At 47.4% G+C, this 21,837-nt stretch overlaps 1 protein-coding gene across 2 annotated transcripts in view; it reads right to left on the bottom strand.

Moving 5' to 3' along the window:
- Nucleotides 1–21,837, bottom strand: part of THOC2 (THO complex subunit 2) — a 2,257,836-nt gene that overhangs the window by 1,368,090 nt on the left and 867,909 nt on the right. For both annotated transcript variants that reach the window (XM_069612670.1, XM_069612671.1), the window contains exon 16: nucleotides 5,902–5,986. In XM_069612670.1, the coding sequence (XP_069468771.1) occupies nucleotides 5,902–5,986 (85 nt within the window). The remainder of the gene's footprint in view (nucleotides 1–5,901; nucleotides 5,987–21,837) is intronic.

Here is a 21,837-nt window from a genome sequence, read left to right as displayed (position 1 = left end):
GGCGTAAGTCTAATAATGGGCGCATCGTTTAATAAATACCCGTGTTTACCTGGTTGCCCATGACAAGTTCTATTGCGTCATTTGCAAGAAGAATGGCGATCTCCTCGAAGAGGATAATGCGGGAGACGTAGCGTCTCTACCTGGGCTGCCTCTCCCCATACCGCAGCCCCTCTTTTGACCTGGTGAAACCTTGGGTAGCCGCCCCACGAATTACCTTGGTTCTGGTAGTAATTTGACCCTCTCTGGGAATTTTGGCCACGAGAGCGACAAAAATCATTATTTCCCTGCTGATTTGTGGGCTTATTTGTTAATTGGCCAAGGGACTTTAAGGTGTCCTATTCGTCCTTAGCCGTTTTCAGCGCTTCCTCCACTGCTTTCCCAAACAGGACATTAGGTTCTATCGGCATGTCTATGAGGGTGGCTTGGGTCTCAGGTTTAAACCCCGACTGCCTTAGCCAAGGGTGTCATTTAATTACAGTGTTTTCTGCTATCAGCCTCCCTGCATTTTCTGCTGCATCGAAGTTAGCCTTGAGAATGCATCCAGACACTGACCTTCCTTCTGACACAATCTGGGCGAACTGGCTCTTTAGAGGTTCTGGTGTGGAGGCAATGAGGGCAGCTAACTGTTCCCATTGGTGGCAGTTGTAGCTTGCTAGCAGAGTGGTGGTATTGGCAATGCGTGCTTGGTATGCCGACGTGGATGCCACCTTCCTACCTAGAGCGTATATTCTCTAGCTCTCATTGTCCAGGGGAGCTTCTGAAGATGCTAATGATGTTCCCGCTCTTTTCCTGGTGGTTGTAATCACTAATGAGTCGGGTTTTAGCTGACCCCTTATGTACAGTGGGTCGGAAGTAGCAGCGCTGAATCATTTTTCTACTCGTGGGTTAACGGCCCGAGTAAGATTAGGGGTCACCACGGAAGGATCGATTCTACGATGAATAGATTTTAGAATGGGGATAGCCTGGGCAATTGATTTTTTATCCCCTAGAATTTGCTCTGCAAAATCTCTCTGCCTGGGCACCCTGTGTGTCAATTTGGAAATGGGCTGCCGCCTTGGCTAAAACTTCATTAAGCAAAGGCTGATTGTCAATAGGTGTGTCATTCACAGGGAGGTCCTTGGGAATAGGGGAGTCAAGACTATAGGCTTCCGCCACGTCTTCCTCCTCCTCTTCCTGGTCCTCATCTCCATAGTAATCAACCCCGGCCTGGTCGTCTAGCATTTGTACTTCCGAATCCTCACCGTACTGTTGGTAAGGTTCAACACTGAAAGGGTCTGAAATCAGCCCCTGAACTGGAGTCTCAGTACGGAGTCTCTTAGTAGGAGGTTGAGGGTCTTTGGATCCCGAAGGGGCAGAGGTAGCAGGAGTACTCTGATAACTATGGAAGTAGTTTGGGTCTTTTTCGTAGAAATCTACAAAAAAAGACATTCTCCTCATTACTCTGTCAATGTCCTCCGAGTTCAATTCCTTGGAACTTGGAATAATCCTTCCCTGCTGTGGTTCCTCATCCATATCCATACCCTGAGTGGAAGGGACAATTATTTGTCTAGGGACAAGGTCAGGGGCCTTGGACTTTTCTAAAGGCTGTTTGTGTTTCTCCTTATGAACCTGGTGTTCAGAGGCTTTCTTCGGTTTTTCCCCTTTACCATGTATAGAGGAGTGTTTTCCTGACCCCTTGGACTTTTCTGAATCTTTTGACGCTTGGTGTCGAGATTCGGAGTATGGGTCGCGAGATTCGGGAGTGTTGGACGATGGGTGTTGAATCTCAGAAGCGGACGTCGAACGCACTACCGGAGTAGCCTTCGAACGTGCTGCCTGGGGGTAGAGGTCGGATTCGTCTTCCGACGACCATACCTCCTTGACTTCAGGTACTGTGGCACTCTTAGCAATCGTAGACGGTTGCTGTGTGTCATGGGGCGACCGTGACCTGGAACGCCCAGAGGACACCGATTCTGCGGACCGCTCTCTGTGCCTTCTGCCGATCAGTCGACACGAGTGTCGCATCTCAGGTGGGGTGTGTGTTTAGTGGAAGATGTGTGGGTAGCGTTCTTGCTGCCGGGTGTTGTCCCCATAACTGACCCACCAATCAGTCCTCCGAGGTCGGGGGCTTGCGTGCCTGACACCCCGGTGCGCTCGCCGTCCGATACGGCGGCATTGCTGTCATCGCTGAAGGAACCCACTGCGTCCATGGCCTCGAGTTGCTTGGCATAGTGGGCCCAATGCTTGGTCGAGCGGTCCTTAAGTGTCTTGGCTTTGAAGAGCTTACAAGCTCTACAATTTGCCTCGGGGTGGTCCCTTGGAAGACACAGCTTACAGGTATTATGTTTATCTACCCAGGGGAACATACGGTTGCACTTCAGGCAGAAGTTAAATGGAGTACTCTCCATATGTCAATATCTGGCAGAGGGCGGGTATATGTAGGAAAACTAGTGTGCAAGTATTTCCATCCCCCACTCTCCCTACTTGGCAGGGCCGGGGCCAGAGGCCTTCTGAGGCCCGGGCCGAGGCCAGAGGCCTTCCAAGGCCGAAAGTCTGTCATGTAGTCCCGACGGCTGTTCTTCCTCGGTCTCAAGTACCGACGTCGATCTTCGGCAATCTTCGACGTAGGGTTGGAGAACTGGGATTTTTTGATTATATGATAAATGGCTAAAAGCCAGGGAACTCTGTGATTATGCTTCCGACAAGTATGACAGAAAAAAACAATCTGAGGGTCCTACACGTGTGAGGGATCATGGGTACAGTGGACGTCACACTAGGGATAGTATTACTGGCACGCCCTAGTTCGACGACCCTTTTCGAGTTTCGAAAAACAAACTAATACTCCACAGCTTCCACTAGATGTCGGCCTATGCACAGCATGTAATCTAAGCAGATTCCACAAGCCTCAGAAATATAAATACAAGAAGTTGGAGATTAATCCATGGAGCTAACTGATGTAGATGGTCAACAGTTAACTGATTGAATTAAGATGATATTCGAGAAACCGATTATATTATACCCATAACACCACCATGTTTAGTTACCATCATTGCCACAATTCAATGTATTGTTGAGTCATGTGGTTTGTGGGAATTAGTTTATAGAGACAAAATGTGTTATATGAATGGTCATGTATGTATAAACAAAGATGCTTGTGGTAGGTTTGACACATTGTGATTATCTTCAGAGAGTTGGGGAGAATTCTAATTTCAGTGCCCATTCCCTTCAACCTTTGTTATGTTACTTTGATTTGCATTTATATAGCGCCCCTTATAATACTCTAATTTAACAGTTTTATGTTACCCTGACTACTTTAAATGGTTGGTGGCAGTGGTTTAATTTCTTCTACCATTGTGCTTTTCTACCGCAGGCCGAACCCTCAGCTGCAGTACATCACCCATGGGTGACCATTCTGTCACAATGGCCCTTGTCTTCTTTCGCCATTTTCCGTTTGTGAGGTCTTTCTTGGGTTTTACTCTGTGCGTTTAGACAGGCTTGTTTGTCTTGCCTTTGGCGGGCTTCAGCCCTGAAGCCAGTCTCTAGATCCAGTGTGTCTAGAAGGACAGGATGCGAGGCAGTGTCCCAAAACTCCCCGGTCCTTTGTCTATAGGAATGCCTGAATGCAACCAGTGCTGATTGGCTGGCTGGCTGTCCTTTCAGGACAGCCACCCTGCTGTGTGATTGACAGCCTAGGCTGTGCATGAATGTAAGAAACCTGCTTAAAATGCGAGTGCTTTGGGAATAAAGGCAGAGTCGATCACTGGGCAAAACAGATGAAGAAACCGTGAACGAAGCTTGCTGCAACCTCCTGGACCTTTGAAATGCCTGGTGAAGCCCCGCTGCTGTGCTAAATTCTCTTTTTCACTTCGACAGAGAAGCTCCAGACAGAACAACTTCTACCCTTGGTTTAGTTTGACCAAATAACCCTGAGACAAACGCCAATGGACCACCATCCCCGAATGACTGCTTCATTGCTGTAAGAACCTAATCCCACGGGTTGAGTGTCCATAGTAGAGTGCAACATTTGCCGGGGAACGAATCTGGGTAGAAGCTCCAGGAACCCCCTGAGGACGATCCCAAAGCAGGACCTCCAGACCCAGAGTCCCCTCACCAGTGTGTAGGACCGAGGGAGCAAAGAGAATCCAACCAGTACACAAGATTTGCATGGTGCTGTTTGCTAAGCGCTGAAACTGAGAAGTGCCGCTGAACCAAAAGAGCCTGTAGCTGCTGCGACGACCTCCCAACGCACGCCCCAGGAGCCATCCAGACGGCCTTCTCTTGTCCTCATGACTGAGGCTCAGGAACAAGGGTCTGCACCGCTGCAGTAAGACAGAATCCAGCTGGACCACTTTTCTTCAAACCAGATGAAATGTTTAGGCTTAGGGTACTGACCTAATTGTCTTTTAGCAGTGCTCTTCTCAGTTGGGAATGGCAGTAGCTTACCTTTTAGAGTGGATTCCAACTCTTTCTCAGCTTGTGAACATACAGGTGATTTTCTACAAACTCTCTAACTTTGTGCAAGACTTGATCTAAGAAGTGCAACAGATCCATAGACTCTGTTCTAATTGACTCCGGCTGTCATGGCTCCCTGAAGACTCTCCTAGTCCATTGACTTTGATACGGTTTGTCCCTCAAAGGTAGTAGCTTAGTGTATACTGTTACTGCTGGGAAGGCTTATCTAGATTTTATTGGAAGATTTAGCTGTCCTCACATATACTGAGAAACTGTTTCACCTTTTTTCCCTAACCTTTCCTTTCTGCAACCTCAGAATCTGCAATACACAAATGCCATTAGTGTCTTTATGATTTCAGTCAGCTCAGGGTGTAGGAATTGTGTATGAAGCATTTCCAATGATTATCCACTAACTTGTTTTGATTCTGAAAAGTAATTTTAAAGAAAATGTGCATGGTTACACAAATTGCCTTTTTAAAGAATGCTTATTTAAAAATTCATATCTATTTATAACTGAAACCTTAAGTGTAATTGTTACTTGGCTACTTGTATTCATGGATTTCATTTGTACAGATCTACAGCTCACATTTACCCCTCTTGAGATAGGCCTGGCTGCTCAGTCAGACTACTAACTTATGCAGTACAGACCTATACCAAAAGAACTTCATCATCAGAAACGGCATGGATGTGCAGGCTCTAGGGAAAAGGGTTTTGGTCAACAAGTAGGGCTACCAAAATTGTAAAGGTATTCACATTGTCTTAGAGCATCATTTTCTGAATAAAAATATGAAAATACAGATGACATATGAACAGAGAGTGTAACCTACTGTTCGTGATGCAATGAAATGAGTGTCGCAATATAGGACCAACAATCCTCAATGATCAAAATCAAGAAAGTCTTGTGGGAGCTAGTTTCCTCCAATGAGGTCCCATCTTGCTCCACTCTTGATTGCATTCCGAACAGTAGCTCTCACTCTGTTCACATGTCCATCTGTAGAAAGACTATTTGGTAGAAATAACCACCCTCCTCAAACACTGGAAAAAGTGAATGGGGTCATACACTGAAAGAAATGAAAGTCATCAGAAACATAGGTTTGGCTTTGTAGGACAATGAAGAAATTGCACAGATGTACGTGGGACAGTGGAAAGAATCACCCCTCTAAGCCGCTTCACAACCTCCACAAAAGTAGGCATTAAGAGCTTGGGGTGATTGGCTTACTGACATCTTTGAAGCCTACGCTGGAATGCATGACATGAATTTAAGGTTGGGGATTAAGAGGGGGAAAAAGACCAGTGACTGCCTGCGATATTGCAAGTTTCTGAAGGTATTACCCCCTCCCAATCCCAACACCCACTTTATTTGAAGACCTGCTACATTTGTATAGATACTAAAGATTTTTACACTGCAGACGAGACCGGGTTATAGTAGTAACATGGTACATTTTCAATTCCAAATAATTAAAAACCTACATAATCAAATAAAATAGTCGGGTTACTATGACTCAGCTTTCCAATCTGTCTTCCAGAAGGTTTTACATTCTCCTTGGTTAGGCGCCTGAAAATAGAAAAAAGGAAAACTTTCACACAAGTAATCAATTTGCATTTTCAACTTAAAATGGGTGGAATTTCTCACAACGCAGGTTGCACATACAGATTCAAATAACCACTGCATGTTCAGAAAACCCTCATCATTTAAAAGACTTGATCTTGTAAAATAGTATAGTTGTGTCAAATATTCAATTTCTTTTCCTAGCATACATTAAGACAAAAACATCACTTACCACGTATTGAGTCGTAATTTCCATTTTGTAAATTCAATGGCTACTTTTTGTAGCTTCAACATTTTGCTTTATTCTCCCCATCATTTAAAAGGCCAGAGGGACTTTTCCTCAAGTCCCACTAGCATTACAGCGCTTTTTACCATACTTTTTGTATATGGCATTGGGTTGCCCCCAAGGTGCACAGCTATGCAGGTGCCTTGCAGGCTCCCCATTTTTGCCTTGGGGTGATTTTATCACGCAGAGAATGTTGGTGGAAGCTAGACTTTAGTTTCATCTTTTAACGCATTGGTAGCCTAAAGTGTCTTTTTAGTGGCTGCTGGAGTACTATCTATTTAAATCTTGCTCTCACTCAGCAACTTTAGGGTTTCAATTAGTTCACATGACCAAGATCAAAATTGACCTTCTGTCCACATGGGCTCTTTGTGGACGCATAATGCAATCCTACATATAGGTCTCATCTGGTTTAGGCACCATGGACTATGCCACTAATTTTGTGCGTGGCTGGCTAAGACTAAGTGGGAGCCGTACTGACCAAATAGAATGGTGGTTCATCTGATCCCTTGTCCTCCCCCAAGACTCCTTTAATGACTAGCTAAATGGCAATTGATCAGCCTCCTTTTCAGGGGTATTTAAGTTATGCACGGCTGCTGCTTTTTTCATAAACTTGGAGGCGCAGGTCTGTCGACATGCTTAACGGGTTTCCCCAAACTTCCCACAATTTTTGCCATTTAAAAAGCCCTCACTTGGCTAAGAGTTGCCTGTACTGTATAAACTGGGGGACAAAGCCTGCAGAAGAATGGCATGGCTGTAGAGGAGGGGTGGGAGATGAATAAGTGACATAAATGGACACAAATGGGGGTTCCGGGGAGCGGATAGCAGTGGAATTCGCTGACTATCAGCAGAAGTGATTGCAGAAAATAGAATGGTTGTTGGGTAGCTCCTGCTCACTATTCCACTAACCCAGTTGACTGCATAGCAAACTGCTGAACTAGAGAAAGTAATCTTTGTAGAAGAAATTGAGCAGCACTAAAACTACAGTCTGGGAAACCCCCCAGCCCCAAAGGATACCCAATGGGAGTGTGAAAGCGACGGGGAGAGTGTCACTCAAAGATCACTAGATTCGTTTACACAAATTAGGTAAGAGGGGTGATTACCAGAAAACCGCTGCGATTGTAGATACAAAAGGGAAACCGCGCCAGATTCTTGCTGCGTTGATCAGCCCAGCTCCCGGTTAAATGGGTAAATCAAAATCATAGCTACCAATTAAGTTAGAATTTTCAGTATCAATGTGGATTTCTCCCAGGAAGGGACACAAATTAATATAAGGTGGTTCCTGTGATGCTGGAAATGAAGCAGAGGGACAGGGCCTCTGTATCCTTGTCCTTTACTGCTTTTTATCGTGTGTTCCGTCATGTTTTCGCACAGGAGTTCTTGTGGCACTCCTGGCGGTGCAGCTCTTTTGGTTTGGTGTACAGACACACTGGATACCCTTATGGCACACATGAGTAGGGGAACAACCCTGTGCCCCTATTGTATGTTTTTGGGCACCTGTGTATGGCCCACCGAGCATGGTATGGGCTGGTGGCAGCTCCATGCTGAATTTGACAGGTGCCCCCCGAGCGCCCTCCATTTTGGGATGCCCAGGCCCTGTCATTGGAATCAGTAGATCCCCGATGGAAACAAGATGGCCCCATGGCCTCTCGCCTTCCATCACCTGTTACCTTGGTTTTCCTGAAGTCCCGGGAAGCCCTGACTCTGTCCCTTCCCCCTGACTGGCTGTTGGGTGAAAGTTCCATATATGGTAGTGTGGGGAAGTGCCAACCAGACTGACTGGAGCCTGGGAACAAGGGGACACACTGAAGGAGTGTGCCAGTGTGTTCTGAAACATAAATGGAATAAAGTGAAAAAGCAGCACTGCTTTGCTGAAAACCCCAAATTCCCCTTCACAATGAAACTTTCGCCAATTCCATCTTTTCTCTCTTAAACAGGTGTGATCTGTAAGGCCCTGTCTTGCCCAATATATTTCATTGGGCCTCAGCAAAACCAGGTATGATTTCTGAAAGGACTGGCCCCGTCAAACCAACTCTCAGAGAAATTAACAAGGAACTCCACTTTTACTTGCACAGGAACACACATTTATTTCTTTCCAAAAGTATCTAAAGCTCAGCAGTTCAAAGAGACTCCAACTAGCTGAGCCACGCAAGTTTCAATATATCTGTGCTTCAGACAAAACTCCTGCATTTAAGAAAATGACTAGCTGTAAAGCCAGTGTGGCAATCTGATGGAGATACCAAACCGAATTTAAAGAAAGAAAGGATAGCTTTTCACCATACATGTAAAAATGGGCCTTTGCAAACTAAAGAAAAAAAATGGCCCGTTTAAAAAGTAAATTGTTGAATGAAAGCTTGCATTACCTAGCAATGTGAAGGGGTTATGTTGTTGGTGATAACACACATGGGCTATTTTATTTCACAGGTTTGTTTTACTTCAGGACCCAAAATAAGAAAATAAAGATTTTAAAACACATGGGCTGAATTTGCAAGCTCTCAAAAACAAGTTATTCCAGATGGCAGAGCTAAAAGCTTCCCCCTAAGGAAGGGAGCCACCATAAACTCTCAGCAGATACCAACACATAAATGATAATTACTAGGGTGTAAAGAATCTAGGCTAGGCTAACCCACTGACAATGGAACTCCCAGGGCAAGGAGGTATGAAGTGTGAAGGGGCAATACAGCTTCAATCAAGCTGAGAAAACCCCCATCTTGCTTTGAAAGAAATTACAGTTGTTTGCAGTTGAAGGAAAAAAATGATCCAGTGACAAAGGACTGCAATTTGTTTCCAAAGATTATTTCACATTGGGGACAGAAATGTCCAATTATGGCGGATTACAAGGAAAGCATCCATGTTACAAATGCAATTTGTGTACATACATCCCTTATGATAATCCACACCCATGTATAAAGTTAGAGAATTTTGAGAAATATAAATCCCATTGAAAAGCGAGAAAAACTGGTAGAAGGGCGAAACAAGGTCTCACGGACTGGAGGATTGGACTGCTTGTGCTGCACAAAATATGCAACCTATGTATATCATTTGCTAAGAGATTGAAATTGTATAAATGTATGTTTGTGGCAAAATCGGATTTTAGTTAAAGTAACTAAGGTTTTTGGACATTGTAAAACTCGCATCATAAATCTGACATTTTCCTGAAATCCAACCAGTGAGAGCGAGGCAGAGACTATCAACCTTGTCCAATCCCGTTGTTAGAGGCGTGTTTACTTAAGCCTGCCCCAGTAATATAGTCTATGATGTCACCATGCTCTATATAAAGAGTCCCTGACAAGGCTCTAGACACACTCTTCCTGACGTTCCTGCGCTCCGTTCCTGCTCCATCCATCCAGATTCCAGATACCAACTACAAGGCCAAAGCATTGCTGACCCTACTCCTGGACCCACTGCAAAACCCAAGCAGTGCTGATCCTATTCCCAGCAAGGCTTCAAATCTGAAAATCCACTAATCTCCATTAAAAGGGGAAGCTGTGGTGTTTTTTAGAAGCATCCCGATACCACTAACTGCATGCTCACTGCAATCCTGCCATCCAGCTGATCTTTAGTATCCAGCTGACTTTTAGTATCCAGTGACCAGAATTGCCAGTCCAGAAGTGCCATCTGGTGACCAGAACTGCCCAGCTGTTTGCCAGGCACGCTGTCGTGTGGTGACCAGAATCTATTGACTGTCCAAAAATCTCAAACTAAAAGTGGACCGAGCATCATTGCCACTCCATAGAGACCCATAGTATATCTCGTCTTTGTCCTCCTCTCACACTCTATCCTATCCTCACCCTGCTAACTTGTTAAACCTGTCAGAATCATCCCTGCAACCTTACCTTTGATGTCTAGTGCTAGCGCCATCTCTTTAGTAATTTTGTCTTGGGTAATCCTACACCATTAGTTCTATTTCAAGTGATCGGACTGGTTTCCTCCAGGGTTGGGCTCTGGGTTGATCGGGTTGAACTCGCGAATCAACACTGGAGCTTACTGTGTCCATCTTTGGTGGCCTAGCCTGAATACTCTAGTTTAAGTAAAACTGTTCTTGGCACAACTGATTTCCTTTCCTATTTCACAGCTCCATTTTAGTCAAAGCGCACCTTTTTTGTATCTTATATAACTCCTCCAATTTACCAGTTAAAGACTTAATTTAACTTCCATATTGTTCCTGTGATATACCTCTATACCCCAACCAAGACCACATTCCAAATCAGTGTATTTCACCCGTTTTTATTAAAAACGGTTTGTAACGCTACGCCACCCGATCTGGCTGAACTGCATCCGACCTGGACCCACTCCCTTTGGTTCTTGTTCTGCTGAGGACTAGGTTCTGCAATACAGGATTTCTGATTTTAGCCTATAGTCTATTTTTCCCTGAGCCCACCCCACCTCCCTTGTGGACCCAACAACCCCTTAGTGTTTTAGATATAGTGCGATCTCCTTCCTACTATTCTGTGCAGGGGTGCATCGTGGATGGGCGCGTCGCAACCGAGTTGCTTCACTGGTGCAGGCCCTGTGAGTAAAGTCCTGCTGCGACTCAGTTCCTCAGGTAAGTCTGCTGTTTTGACAACTTGCCCTCAATTACAGTTGACCCTGTTAATGTCTTTCCTTCTCTCTTAGGTGCGGACAGAGTTCTGAAGGTGCCGTGCTGGCCGGGGCTGTACTCGCGATGGTAAGTGAAAGCGCAAAGGGCGCTGCAATGCGCTTTTCTTGCAGTGTGCTAACCTGTGTTGTCCCTCTCTTGCAGGCCACCGTGATGTGCCAGATGATAAACTGCTGAGAGGATGCAGAGCGGTGAGTCGGTGTTCTTCGAATTGCCTCCAAGTAATTATGCGTGTTAATCAGTCTTGCCTTTTCTCTTGCAGGTTGTAAGAACACCGGAAGGGCCTTGAACCAGAAGCAAGTTCAACTCAGGTAAGCGTGAGACTGCCGATCATTGTTTAAATGTGAAGAATAAACGCTTACTAATGTTGCTTTTCCATTTCTTCCCAAAGTTGCAGCTTCCAAGAGGGAGAGCGAGCGTTCGCCGATATGCTGGATGTTCTAGAGCAGATGGCAGGAGCTGGACTCGCTAACAGGTAAGAGTACTAATGGTGGTGGTGGTGGTGTTCTTCTTGCAGGTGTGCTGAAGAAGATCCGACAGGTTGTGGTGAACGTCACGTTGCGAGAGCAGAGCAACACAAAGTGTGTTCTCCAGCTTGGGTGTGGCTTATATAGCCTGCTGGTATCCTGGGTGCCTTCAGGCAAGAAAACACCCGAAATGCTAGACCGCATGGTTCAGTTCTGAAACTGAACCATGTGGGGGCATCCATGTTGGGACACTGCCATTGTGAACTCCAGTTCCCCTTCTGCCATATGAGCCTGGCGCCAAAGGAGCCCAGACTGACGTCAAGAGTCTCTTGGGGAACATGATTGGGCCCTTGGGGCCATGATGAGACACTGTGGTGCGGCCCGGGGGGGTCTGACTGCCAGGGCGAGGGGTAGTGGTCATGACACCGTTGGGGTAACTTCAGGCGGGAATTGCAAAATTGCAAAGTTTCCAACGTGTACTTTTGCTGCAATCTGTTTTAAACTTTCCACTCATTTTCAAACTAAATGCTTTAGGTAATCTATTCTTTGTGATTGTTATTGTCTTTGCATTGTTAATTTAGTGAGGAATTATATTTGCTTCACGGCTTTTAAACACACATTCATAATTTATTTGTCCATTTCTGAGTGCCATTTCCTAACATCGCAAGGGGTTTCTCTCTTATTTTGGGAGGGAAGGTCAGATTTTGATTCAGTTTCCTGTTTCTTATTCCCGATTACCTGCTGCTTCCGTTTATCCACTCAGAATTGATTATTTGTGGGTTGAGAGAACATTGCAAGGGGAAATTCTAACTTGGGTGCCATCTTTCCTAAATCAAAAAGTGTTCATATTCCGTTGTGTCTATGTTCCACTAGCAGGTTAAACCCAGTGCATTGCTCACATTCTCATTGTAATGATCACCCCATTGGTGATTGCTGCCCATATTAAAAAGAGTATTTCTTTTGATTTTAAAATAAACATTGTATTTTACCAACCAACCTGGTTCATTGTGTGTCACCTGATTGAAATCCTTAACACTACACTGTACTTGAGAACCAGACCGCATCACCACCTGAGAAGCTAGGCCACGATTGCTCAACTACGTTACCAATAATAGAGAATCTTGGCTAGGGTCCTCTGTGCCTCTCCTCTGCCATATAGAGAGCAGGAGTACATACACTCCCCTCCAGTCTTTACAGTTCCACAATGCACTAGCAAAAGCGACCTAGTGATGTCGTCACTTGATTCAGAGAAAGCCTTAGGCTCGATATACTGGGATTTCCTCTCGGCAGTATTCAGATGGATTTCTAAAATCTGGTCCTGTGGACAGTTTTAGGAGGGCAACATAGTGCTAGTGAACAGGGAACTCGTAGGTTAGCCAAAACCCAATCAAGGTAGCAATGGAGAGCAATCAAGGCTACTACAAGGAGAGTGTGTGGGGTCGGTGCGCCTCAATGAGCCCACTCAATTGAACGGATTTCAATTTAAAACAGGCAAGTATAAAAATACAATTATTCATTCTAGGCATTCTGCATGAACTGAAAAATGAAAGGTAGTATTACAATACTTCCATCATATAAATATATACATGCACTATATGGGATACATTACTCAACGTAAGAAACAAGTTACTTACCTGTAACTGTTCTCCAGCATGGGTCTGGCATGGATTTGCATGCTCATGAATATTCCCCGTTGGGTTGGGAATCCTCAGTAAAAGAAAAAATCAGTTTCATTTCTGAACTGTTTTTCCCCCTAACAACCAATCATTGAGCTCTGGGTTATACTTCCCCCAACAAATAATTGCCATCTACCTAAGCCCCTCCTCAGGGAGCCATCTTCAGATTTGGTAGCACTTAAAGCGGCAGTAGGACCAAGAGAAGAGCAACAGAGGGGTAGGCGGGAGGGTTCGGATTTGAATCCATGCCAGACCCATGCTGGAGAACAACAGTTACAGGTAAAGTAACTTGTTCCTTCTCCAGCACGGGGTCTGGCATGGATTCACATGCTCATGAATTAAGAATACATAGCAGTACACACATGCACAACCACAGGAGGTCGCAAGGCTCAACATAAGCATCCCTTACTTCCTCACCAGGCTCACCTTCAAGTGAACAGGTTGCGCAGCACTGCCTGGCCGACTGTGGACTCCTCCCTGGAATCCCTGTCAACGCAGTAGAATTTTGTGAAGTGTGCGTCAACATCCACTCAGCAGCCCTGCAGATGTCCAGCAGGGGCACACCAGACAGGAATGACATTGTAGCAGCAATTGCCCTGGTGGAATGGGCTCCGACCGCCAGGCAGCAGTCGGTTTGCAAATCGGTGACAGTAGGAGAGCCACTTGGAAATGGAAGCCTTGGAAAGGGAATTCCCATGGTTCATAGGACCAAAGTTAACACAAAGCAGAGAAGTCTTCCGGAAACTCTTTGTGCGGGCCACATAAATTCAGCGTTCGAGTCACATTCAGCGAGTGCAAAGTCCTTTCAGCTGGCGACAAAGGCATCAGAAAAAACACAGGTAACACCAAGGGCTCGTTGAGATGAAATTCCGATGGAACCTTGGGCATGGAGGGGTCCGTCCGCAGCACACCCTCGTCTCGTGGAAAGTTAAGTAAGCCTGCTTGCAGGACAGGGCCTGGATATCACCTACCCTCCTGGCAGAGGTGATCGCCACGAGGAAAGCTCTCTTCCAGGAGAGCAACTTGAGCGGAGTTTGATGCATAGGCTTAAATGGACCTCCACCCCCCCCCCCCCCCAAACCCCATGAGCCTAGTCCGCACCACGTTGAGTTCCCTCACCGGGGAAGGTGTCTTCACTGGCGGGAACGAACTGAACAGTTGTTCGATGAACAGCTTCACTAGATGGTGTAACCAAAGAGAAGTCCTGGAGCCCTGGTGTAGCGGGAGATAAAGCCAGATGCACAATGGAGGTGTGCCCCCAGCCCCGACAACAAGTACGGAAGGACCGGGGGGGGCTATGACCCTCAGAGGGTTAATCTTCTGTGACCGGCACCAAGTCACGAAACGCTTCCATATATGTCTGTAGCACTTCAGATTCAATGACGCCCTGGCCTAGGCGAGGACTTACCTGCAGTCCGCAGACAGCTCATAACCACTGAACTCTAATGCTGCAGGAGCAAAGCCTTCAGGATCAGCGATCCTGGGTCGTGGTGTAGGCATGCACCTCTTTCACTGGCGAGAAGATCCGCGAACACTGGTAGCTTGACTGGAGGGGGTGCTGACATACTGAGAAGGTGGTGCAGGTACCAGATGTGTCTTGGTGACACTGGTGCAATGAGGATCATCCGGCACCGTCTGAGATGACTGATGACTCGTAATAGCAGCAGCAAGGGAGGGAACGCGTACAGAAAAGGGCCTTCCCAAGGGAAGGAGAATATGCCCCCCCCATGCGCCCCAGCTGGGGAAACCTGCTGGTGAAAATCAGTCACTTTGTGTTTGTCGCAGTTGCAAACAGATTGATCTGAGGTCTGCCCACATGAGGAAGAGGTTGTCCACTTGATCCTGCGAAGCTCTCACTTGTGGCAAGAGCGCAACTCCCTTTGAGGGAGTCGGCAACTGTTATTGACTTCCACCAGGTGGAAAGCAATGAACATCCCCTGGACGAGAGCCCAGTGCCACAACTCCTGTGCCTCACTGGAGAGTGCCAGGGAATTGCTGCACCCCTGCTTCAGAATGTAAAACATTGTGGTGGTATTGTCCATGAAGACCCTCACCACCTTGCCCTTGAGGGACTGAAGAAATGACTTGAGGGCCCAAAACACAGCCCGTAGTTCCAGCACGTTGATGTGTAACATCTTCTCCGGCAGCCACAGCCTCTGGCGTGGAGACGTCCGGTGTTTTCTCCCCATCCTTCCAAGGAAGCATCCGTCGTGACCGTCTCCTAGTATGGAGGGCTCTGGAAATCTGTGGCCCTGGCGATGTTGGAGCGCACGCCCCACCACCTTATTGCTCAACAGAACTCCTTGTCGAGCATAATCCTGTCTTTGAAGCTTCCAGACACCTGGATCCATCCTCAATCTGCAGAGCCAAATCAGGTATATGCATGATGACATCATGCCGAGCAGTGACTTGATGGTCCTCAATGTGGCGATCTTCAGTGCTAACAGCCATTGCACCTTTCCCAAAATGGCTGCTATCCTCTCCTCTCACTGAGCCGCCAGGCCGGATACCGAGTTGAGCCTGGACCCCAGGAACAGCGTGTTCTACGATGGAATCGAGCAGTATTTTGCATAGTTCGACAGAGGTCCTTTGACTTGGCCCAGATGAGCCAGTCATCGAGGTATGGGTAAACACGAAGGGGAGAGCCTTGAACTGGTAGTGCTTCCCTTGTACAGCGAAGCACAGGAACTTGCAATGTTTTATGTGAATGACGACGTGGAGGTACGCGTCCCCTAGATCCAATAACAAAAAGTCTCCCTCCTCCAGCTGGCCAAGCATGTGCTGCAACGTGACCATCCCGGATTTCTGAGACTTTATGAACTTGAGTTGTCGTAGTTCGAGAATAGCCCTCGAGCCCCCGGTCTTCTTTCTTACTACAAAGTATCTTGAGTAAACTCCGGAGCCCTGGAGTCGCTTCGGAACTAGCTCCATCACCCCTTTTCTTAACATGGCCCGAAACTCCAGCAGCAGCTGAGGGATGTGTGGCTCCTGCCGGGCTACCGGGGGTATTCACGGACACTTCGCTGAAACTCCAAAGTGTGTACGTGGACGAGAGCGTCCAGCACCTATCGATCGGTGATGTTTTCCCCACACACTGACAAAGTTCGCCAGCCGTCCTCCCACCGGAAGCAGGGGTGGGGCCCGACATCCTGGCCGGTTAAGTACTGCTTGGAGGCCGGCAACCTGCACTGGGAGCCTTCACGACGATGACGGCAGCCACCTCGGAAGGCCTTGGAGCGACCCCTGTAAGCTTCCTTGGTCATGGAACAGGAGGGTTGGCGGTAAGAGGACGATCACCTGCGAAACCGTTCTGCCAGACTTCCCTCCTGAGGAACGAAAGGACGGAGCTATTGCAGCCTGGCCAGGGCATGGGCCGGCTCTGTGTCGGTCTTGATGGCCTGAAGAGATTCTTCGACGGCCTTTCTGAAAAGGTTGTTGCCGAACAGCATTCCAGGAACCTCATCTGAAACCTCTTGCCTAAAGTTGGCAGCTCTCAGCCAGCCATGACGATGGAGGCAAACCCTGTTTCCCATCTAGCGGAACCCGTGTCAGCAATGTCAAGGGCCACGGTGATGGCGTGGTCTATCGCCACTTTGCCCTCCTCAAGAATCTCCATCGCCTCGACCAGTTTGTCCTTGGGGAGGAAATGCAGTAGCAGGGTCATTTTGTACCGTAACTCGCGTACCTGGCCAGGATTGCCAAAGCATTCGCCGCCTTGACTGTCGTCGCAGAGTAGATGACCTTTCCACTCACGGCGTCCAACTTCTTGCCCTTGCTGTCCGGGGAACGGAGGCTGAGAACGATGGGTTGGATGACTTCTTCCGCGCAGCCGCCGAGACAACTGAATCCAGCGATGGTTGTGACCACAGACACTTGGTTGCAGACTCTGGCACCCAGTATTTCTTCTCCAGCAGGCCTCTTTTTGCCGGGGCTGGTGCAAGGTTTTTCAGCAGCGCAAGGCCCTGATCCCAGACGTCGTCCAGGAGGTGCAATGCCAGGATGGTCTACGTTTTTGCCTCCTGGCACTGATAAAGGAAGCCCTCCTTCGTCTCCTCCAGCGTGACCGGGAAGAGTTCCGATGCGTGGGCGACCATGGAGTTGGAAGAGCCCACTTAGTCTGGGGGGAAAAGCCCTAGGGGGCGGAGAAATGTCACAGTCGTTGCTGTGTCCATTTGCGTATCCCTAGGAAGTGGGGGAGAGGGCACGTGTGGCGGCCGGTGAGCCGGCATAGGGTGCTGCATCCTTTTCTTCAGCAGTGGTGGCCCCAATGTCAGTGGGAGTAGGCTTGCTGGGCCCAGCACCTATGTTGTCCCCGCCGTCGCTACCTCCGGCACCAACCACTTCCGGATCGTGTGGATGGAATCCATGTCCCCTTTGTCGGAAAAAGAAATATCCGTACCCTGGAGCTCTTCCACATCCCCAGACCCCTCTTTTTAGTCCTATGGGGTTGGTCTCGGGGATAGGGCCAGCATCCTCTTTTTCCAGTGTCCTTTCCACTGGTTTGGTCAAAGCCTCCCACCTGGGAGAAAGGGCCACTCCGGCCACCGTTGGGGCACCCAGGACCGGGTCAGCTCCTTTCACCTTTGAAAGGGCAGCCGCCACCAACTCTAAAGTTTAGGATGATTTAGCCTGGATTACACGGACCTTCACGGGTAGCCGACTTCTTATTCAACGAAGAACTGGAGCAATGGCTGGAGACTTAGGCCAATGGAGAGGATGAGCGAGCCCTGTCCGTCGCGGGACCAGCTAGCATAGTGACCCCGACGGAAACAGACTCACAGTGTCTGGCCTTGTCGTGGGCCCCCACGGGTCGAACGCCCTCAAAGGACTTAAAAGCCTGCTCTGACTGGCTGGATCCAGGTGAGGCATGCTGCTGTAATCCACACAGGGTAGAGAACTTGGTCTTGATCCACGCCTCCAGCCTGCTGTGCCGATCCTTCATGGTGCACCTGGTGTTAGGTAGAATTCTCATTCTATGGCTAATTTCCCTTACCTTTAGAGTCCCCCAGCAGCTTCGCTGGATTGGAAGGGTTTGTTTCTTTTTCCTGCTAAGAGCGAGACTCTTTTTCCCACTCTTAGGCATGTTTGCCATGTGTGTTCTAGGCTATTTTTGTGTTTAATGTCTATGGGATTTTCTCACCCCAATAGGAACCATCTTTATTCACATGTGTTACAAAGCACCCTCTGTGCAGTGACACAGGGGAGTCGTAGCGACCCCCAAACAGACTCCATACCCTGGGACTGACTACTGTCTCCCAGGGCATGTAAAGTCCCAATTGACTTTACTAGTTAATTTTTATGAACTAAACCAGTACAACCCATCTTACTATGGAGGTACTAGAAAGGGTTAATAGTTTTTCCCTTATGTTCATTTTTGAGAGGGTACCGTACAGTCCCTCCCTCAAATTTTTCTGGCTGGTGGCAGTGGTTACTACCATAAATATTCAACTGCAAATATTTTCCTATGAGATTTTCCCATTGTTCGAGGCTACCACATTTTCTGACAGCCTCTAACATACCACCGGTGCATTTTAATATTTACTTTAATATAACTTCTTTCTCGTGTCTTTTTGTAAACTGCTAACCCAGGTTGGGGATCCTTTGTTAGTCCGTTTGGCGGGCTTCTGTCAAGAAGCCCTCCTTTCAGGGCCATTGAGTCTGAGGTGGGTCCATTGTGTGGGAGGGGGGAGTAGGACCCCTGGACAGGGTTGCCTCAGGGTCGCACTCTATCCTGATAAGGCTGGAGGGTCTCCCGCCAAGATGACCACTCCACTGTGTGAGTGACAGCTAGGCTGTATGAATGGAGATCTTTTTGCATAAAAGCAGGGTCCTGAGGACTGGAAGAGCAAGACGTCGCCACTGGAACTAAGAAGCCGGAGAGGAGAGAAGCCAAAGACATCTGCAATGACTGAACCACCAGTGAAGCCCTGCTGCAGTGTCTCACTACTTTTTTTCCACACAACGAGAGAAGATCTTCATCTGCAAGAGCCTTCTTCCCTTGAGCTGGTGGGGCCAACCAGTTTGCCAATCGCCATCCCGGACCTGCCTTGGTCGAATCTCCCGTACCCTGTATCCGGAGGCCAGATAGCCAGGCACCAGTCCACCTGGACCGCGATTTAAAGGAGCGTACCTTTTATTCGTCAGGCAGCACCGCGGCTGGTTTCATCCCTGGGTGGTGCAGTCACTCGGACCTTCCTCCATGACAAGAGCCTCTCTTCCTCTGCTGGATCCCCCGAACTGCAGGAGCCGCTTCTTCATTTTAAAAGGTACACTGTTCCGCCAGGGGGCCCTTTCTTTGCGGTAGCACTAAAGGTGTTTTAAATCCTTTACCTACCTGTTGGGTTGGCCGCCCCTCTCTCTTAATATTGTCGTTCACCTTCTGCATCCACCTTTTCAAAATCGTTAACCAAAGACTTGACTGCAGCTACAAGAACATTTTGCTCCTGGGCCCTTGCCCTGTACCACTGACTCTGGTACAAGCCTACTGACTTGTTAAAACTGCCTTCTCTAGATTGCTTCTCAACTAGAACTGTGTTGGTGCACCTACTTCTTATAACTACCCTTTGCTTCCCCTTTCTAAACCTTGTGAAATGTCATTTTGCTCAGTTTCCATTTAAGTATTGCCTATACTGATGCACTGTCTTGCTTAATCTGGTTCACACAAACGTATGGGAAGTGTTGCTAGGGTGTGTAAGAAACTATTTCTATATAACTTGTGCTTTCCCTCCCTTGTGAGAAATTGCTAGAGTATCCCTTGTGTGTGGTTTTCACTGTCGTTTTGCTCAGTTTTCACTCTGGTTCACTTGGTCTACAATTTAACTAGTGAGTGTGTATATTTTTCCTTGACTTAATTTAACTTGCTTGATGACCGTGATAAATGTGTTTTAGTAGAAGTGTATAAAATAAATGACAATGCATTACTTACCGTAAAAGCATTTCTGATGGTTGTATCTGCTTAGATTCACATGCTGTGCATAGTCCGACATCCAGTGGTCACTGCGGAGTATTGCATTTTGTTCTTCGTAGTCGAAAAGGGGACGTCGACAAGGCGTGTCTGTAACACTATCCCTATAGTGACGTGCAGTGTACCCACAATCCATCACGCGTCGAGGTCCCTCTGTTTGTATTTTTTCTGCCCTGAGGGAGCCTATTAGACGTGAGTACAGAAAAGAGATATAGAAGAAAGTCTATGTTCCTTCCATCCGAGCAGGGAGGAAGGGTGGCGCATGTGAATCTAAGCAGATACAACCATCAGAAATGCTTTTACGGTAAGTAATGCATTGTCTTCTGATGTTTGTTAATCTGCTTAGAATCACATGCTGTGCATAGACTAGCGAGCAGTACCCAGTGTTGGAGGTGTGTTGTGAGAAGGAACAGTAGAGAAAAGATGTCTTAATACTGCTTGCCCCACCTGGGAATCAGATCTAGAGTGGGCATCTAGACAGTAGTGTTTTGTAAAGGTGTGAACAGAACTCCAGGTTGCCGCTTTACAAATGGACTCAAGAGGGACATTGCAATGAAAGCTATGGAAGCCCCGGTGCCTCGAGTGGAGTGTGCTCTTGGCTTGAAGGGTCTCTCTTAGCAAGAGAGAAACAGAGTGATACATTGAACAATCCATCTAGATATAGTGGACTTTGAGACTGCATTCTCTTCTCTTCCTGCTGCCACGAGACAAATAACTGATGTCTTTCTCAATAGTCTAGTTCTTTCCATATAAAACATCACGGCTCTGAACATCCAGTGTACGCAGGCTCTTCTCCCCTAAGTTTGAAGGATTTTGAAAGAACGTTGGTAGTTCTATTGACTGGTTGACATGGAATTTAGGGATAAATTTTGGCGCAAACCTAGGATGTGTGCGTAGAACCACCTTATCCTTGTGAACTGTTACAAAGGGGTCTAGTACAGAGAGCGCTTGTAGTTCACTTACTCTCCTAATGGAGGTGATTAGACAATCAGTCTTAAGAGTGAGGTCTTTAAGTGTTGCTTTGTGCATGGGTTCAAAGGGTGACCCCATGAGCCTGGTTAGTACCACGTTTAGGTCTCATCCGGTAGCGGGGTTAGCTATGGGAGGGTGGATCCTCTTCACTCCTTCCATGAAGGCTTTAATAACTGGGACTTTCCACCATGACACTAAGTTGGGAAGTGGTGTATGCGGAAAGTGCAGCTACATGGACTTTAATAGAGTTAAACACCAAGCCTGAGTCTAGTAGGTGAGTCAGGTACAGAACAATTTGTGTGGGAGAGCAGTCAACTGGGTTGATGCTTCTTCCCCTACACCAGATGACTAATCGTTTCCATTTGCTAGAATAATAGTGACGAGTGTTAGGCTTTCTAGCCTCCCTGAGAATGTCCATGCATCTCTGCGGGAGTTGTAAATGTCCAAATTCTATGATCTCAGGAGCCAGGCTGCTAAGTTCATGGTCTGAGAGCATGGATGTAGTGTCCTGCACTTGTCCTGTGACAGCATGTTATACGGGCAGGGAAGTTTCACTGGAGGAGATAGGGACATCTCCATCAAGTGAGCGAACCAAGGCTGTCTGGCCCACATAGGGGCCCACCAGTATCATGGTAACTTGTTCCTGGTGCATCTTAAGCACTATCTTGTTGAGAAGGGGAGTCGGGGGGGGGGGGGGGGCGGAGCCTAAACAAATTTTCCTGACCATGGTATCGAAAGACCATTCCCCTTGGATTGGTTCTGGGGGTACCTGGAGGCGTAATCTTGGCATTGGGAGTTCTCCAGAGTTGCGAACAGATCTGTTTCTGGGAATCCCCATTGTGTGAAGAGGATGTCTTTGTGTAACCGCCATTCGTACTCTGAGGGCAGAGGGAAG

Source organism: Ambystoma mexicanum, chromosome 5p (assembly GCF_040938575.1).
Source record: "Ambystoma mexicanum isolate Mex_15411 chromosome 5p, UKY_AmexF1_1, whole genome shotgun sequence".
Taxonomy (NCBI): domain Eukaryota; kingdom Metazoa; phylum Chordata; class Amphibia; order Caudata; family Ambystomatidae; genus Ambystoma; species Ambystoma mexicanum.
This window is presented reverse-complemented; position numbering and strand designations above follow the sequence as displayed.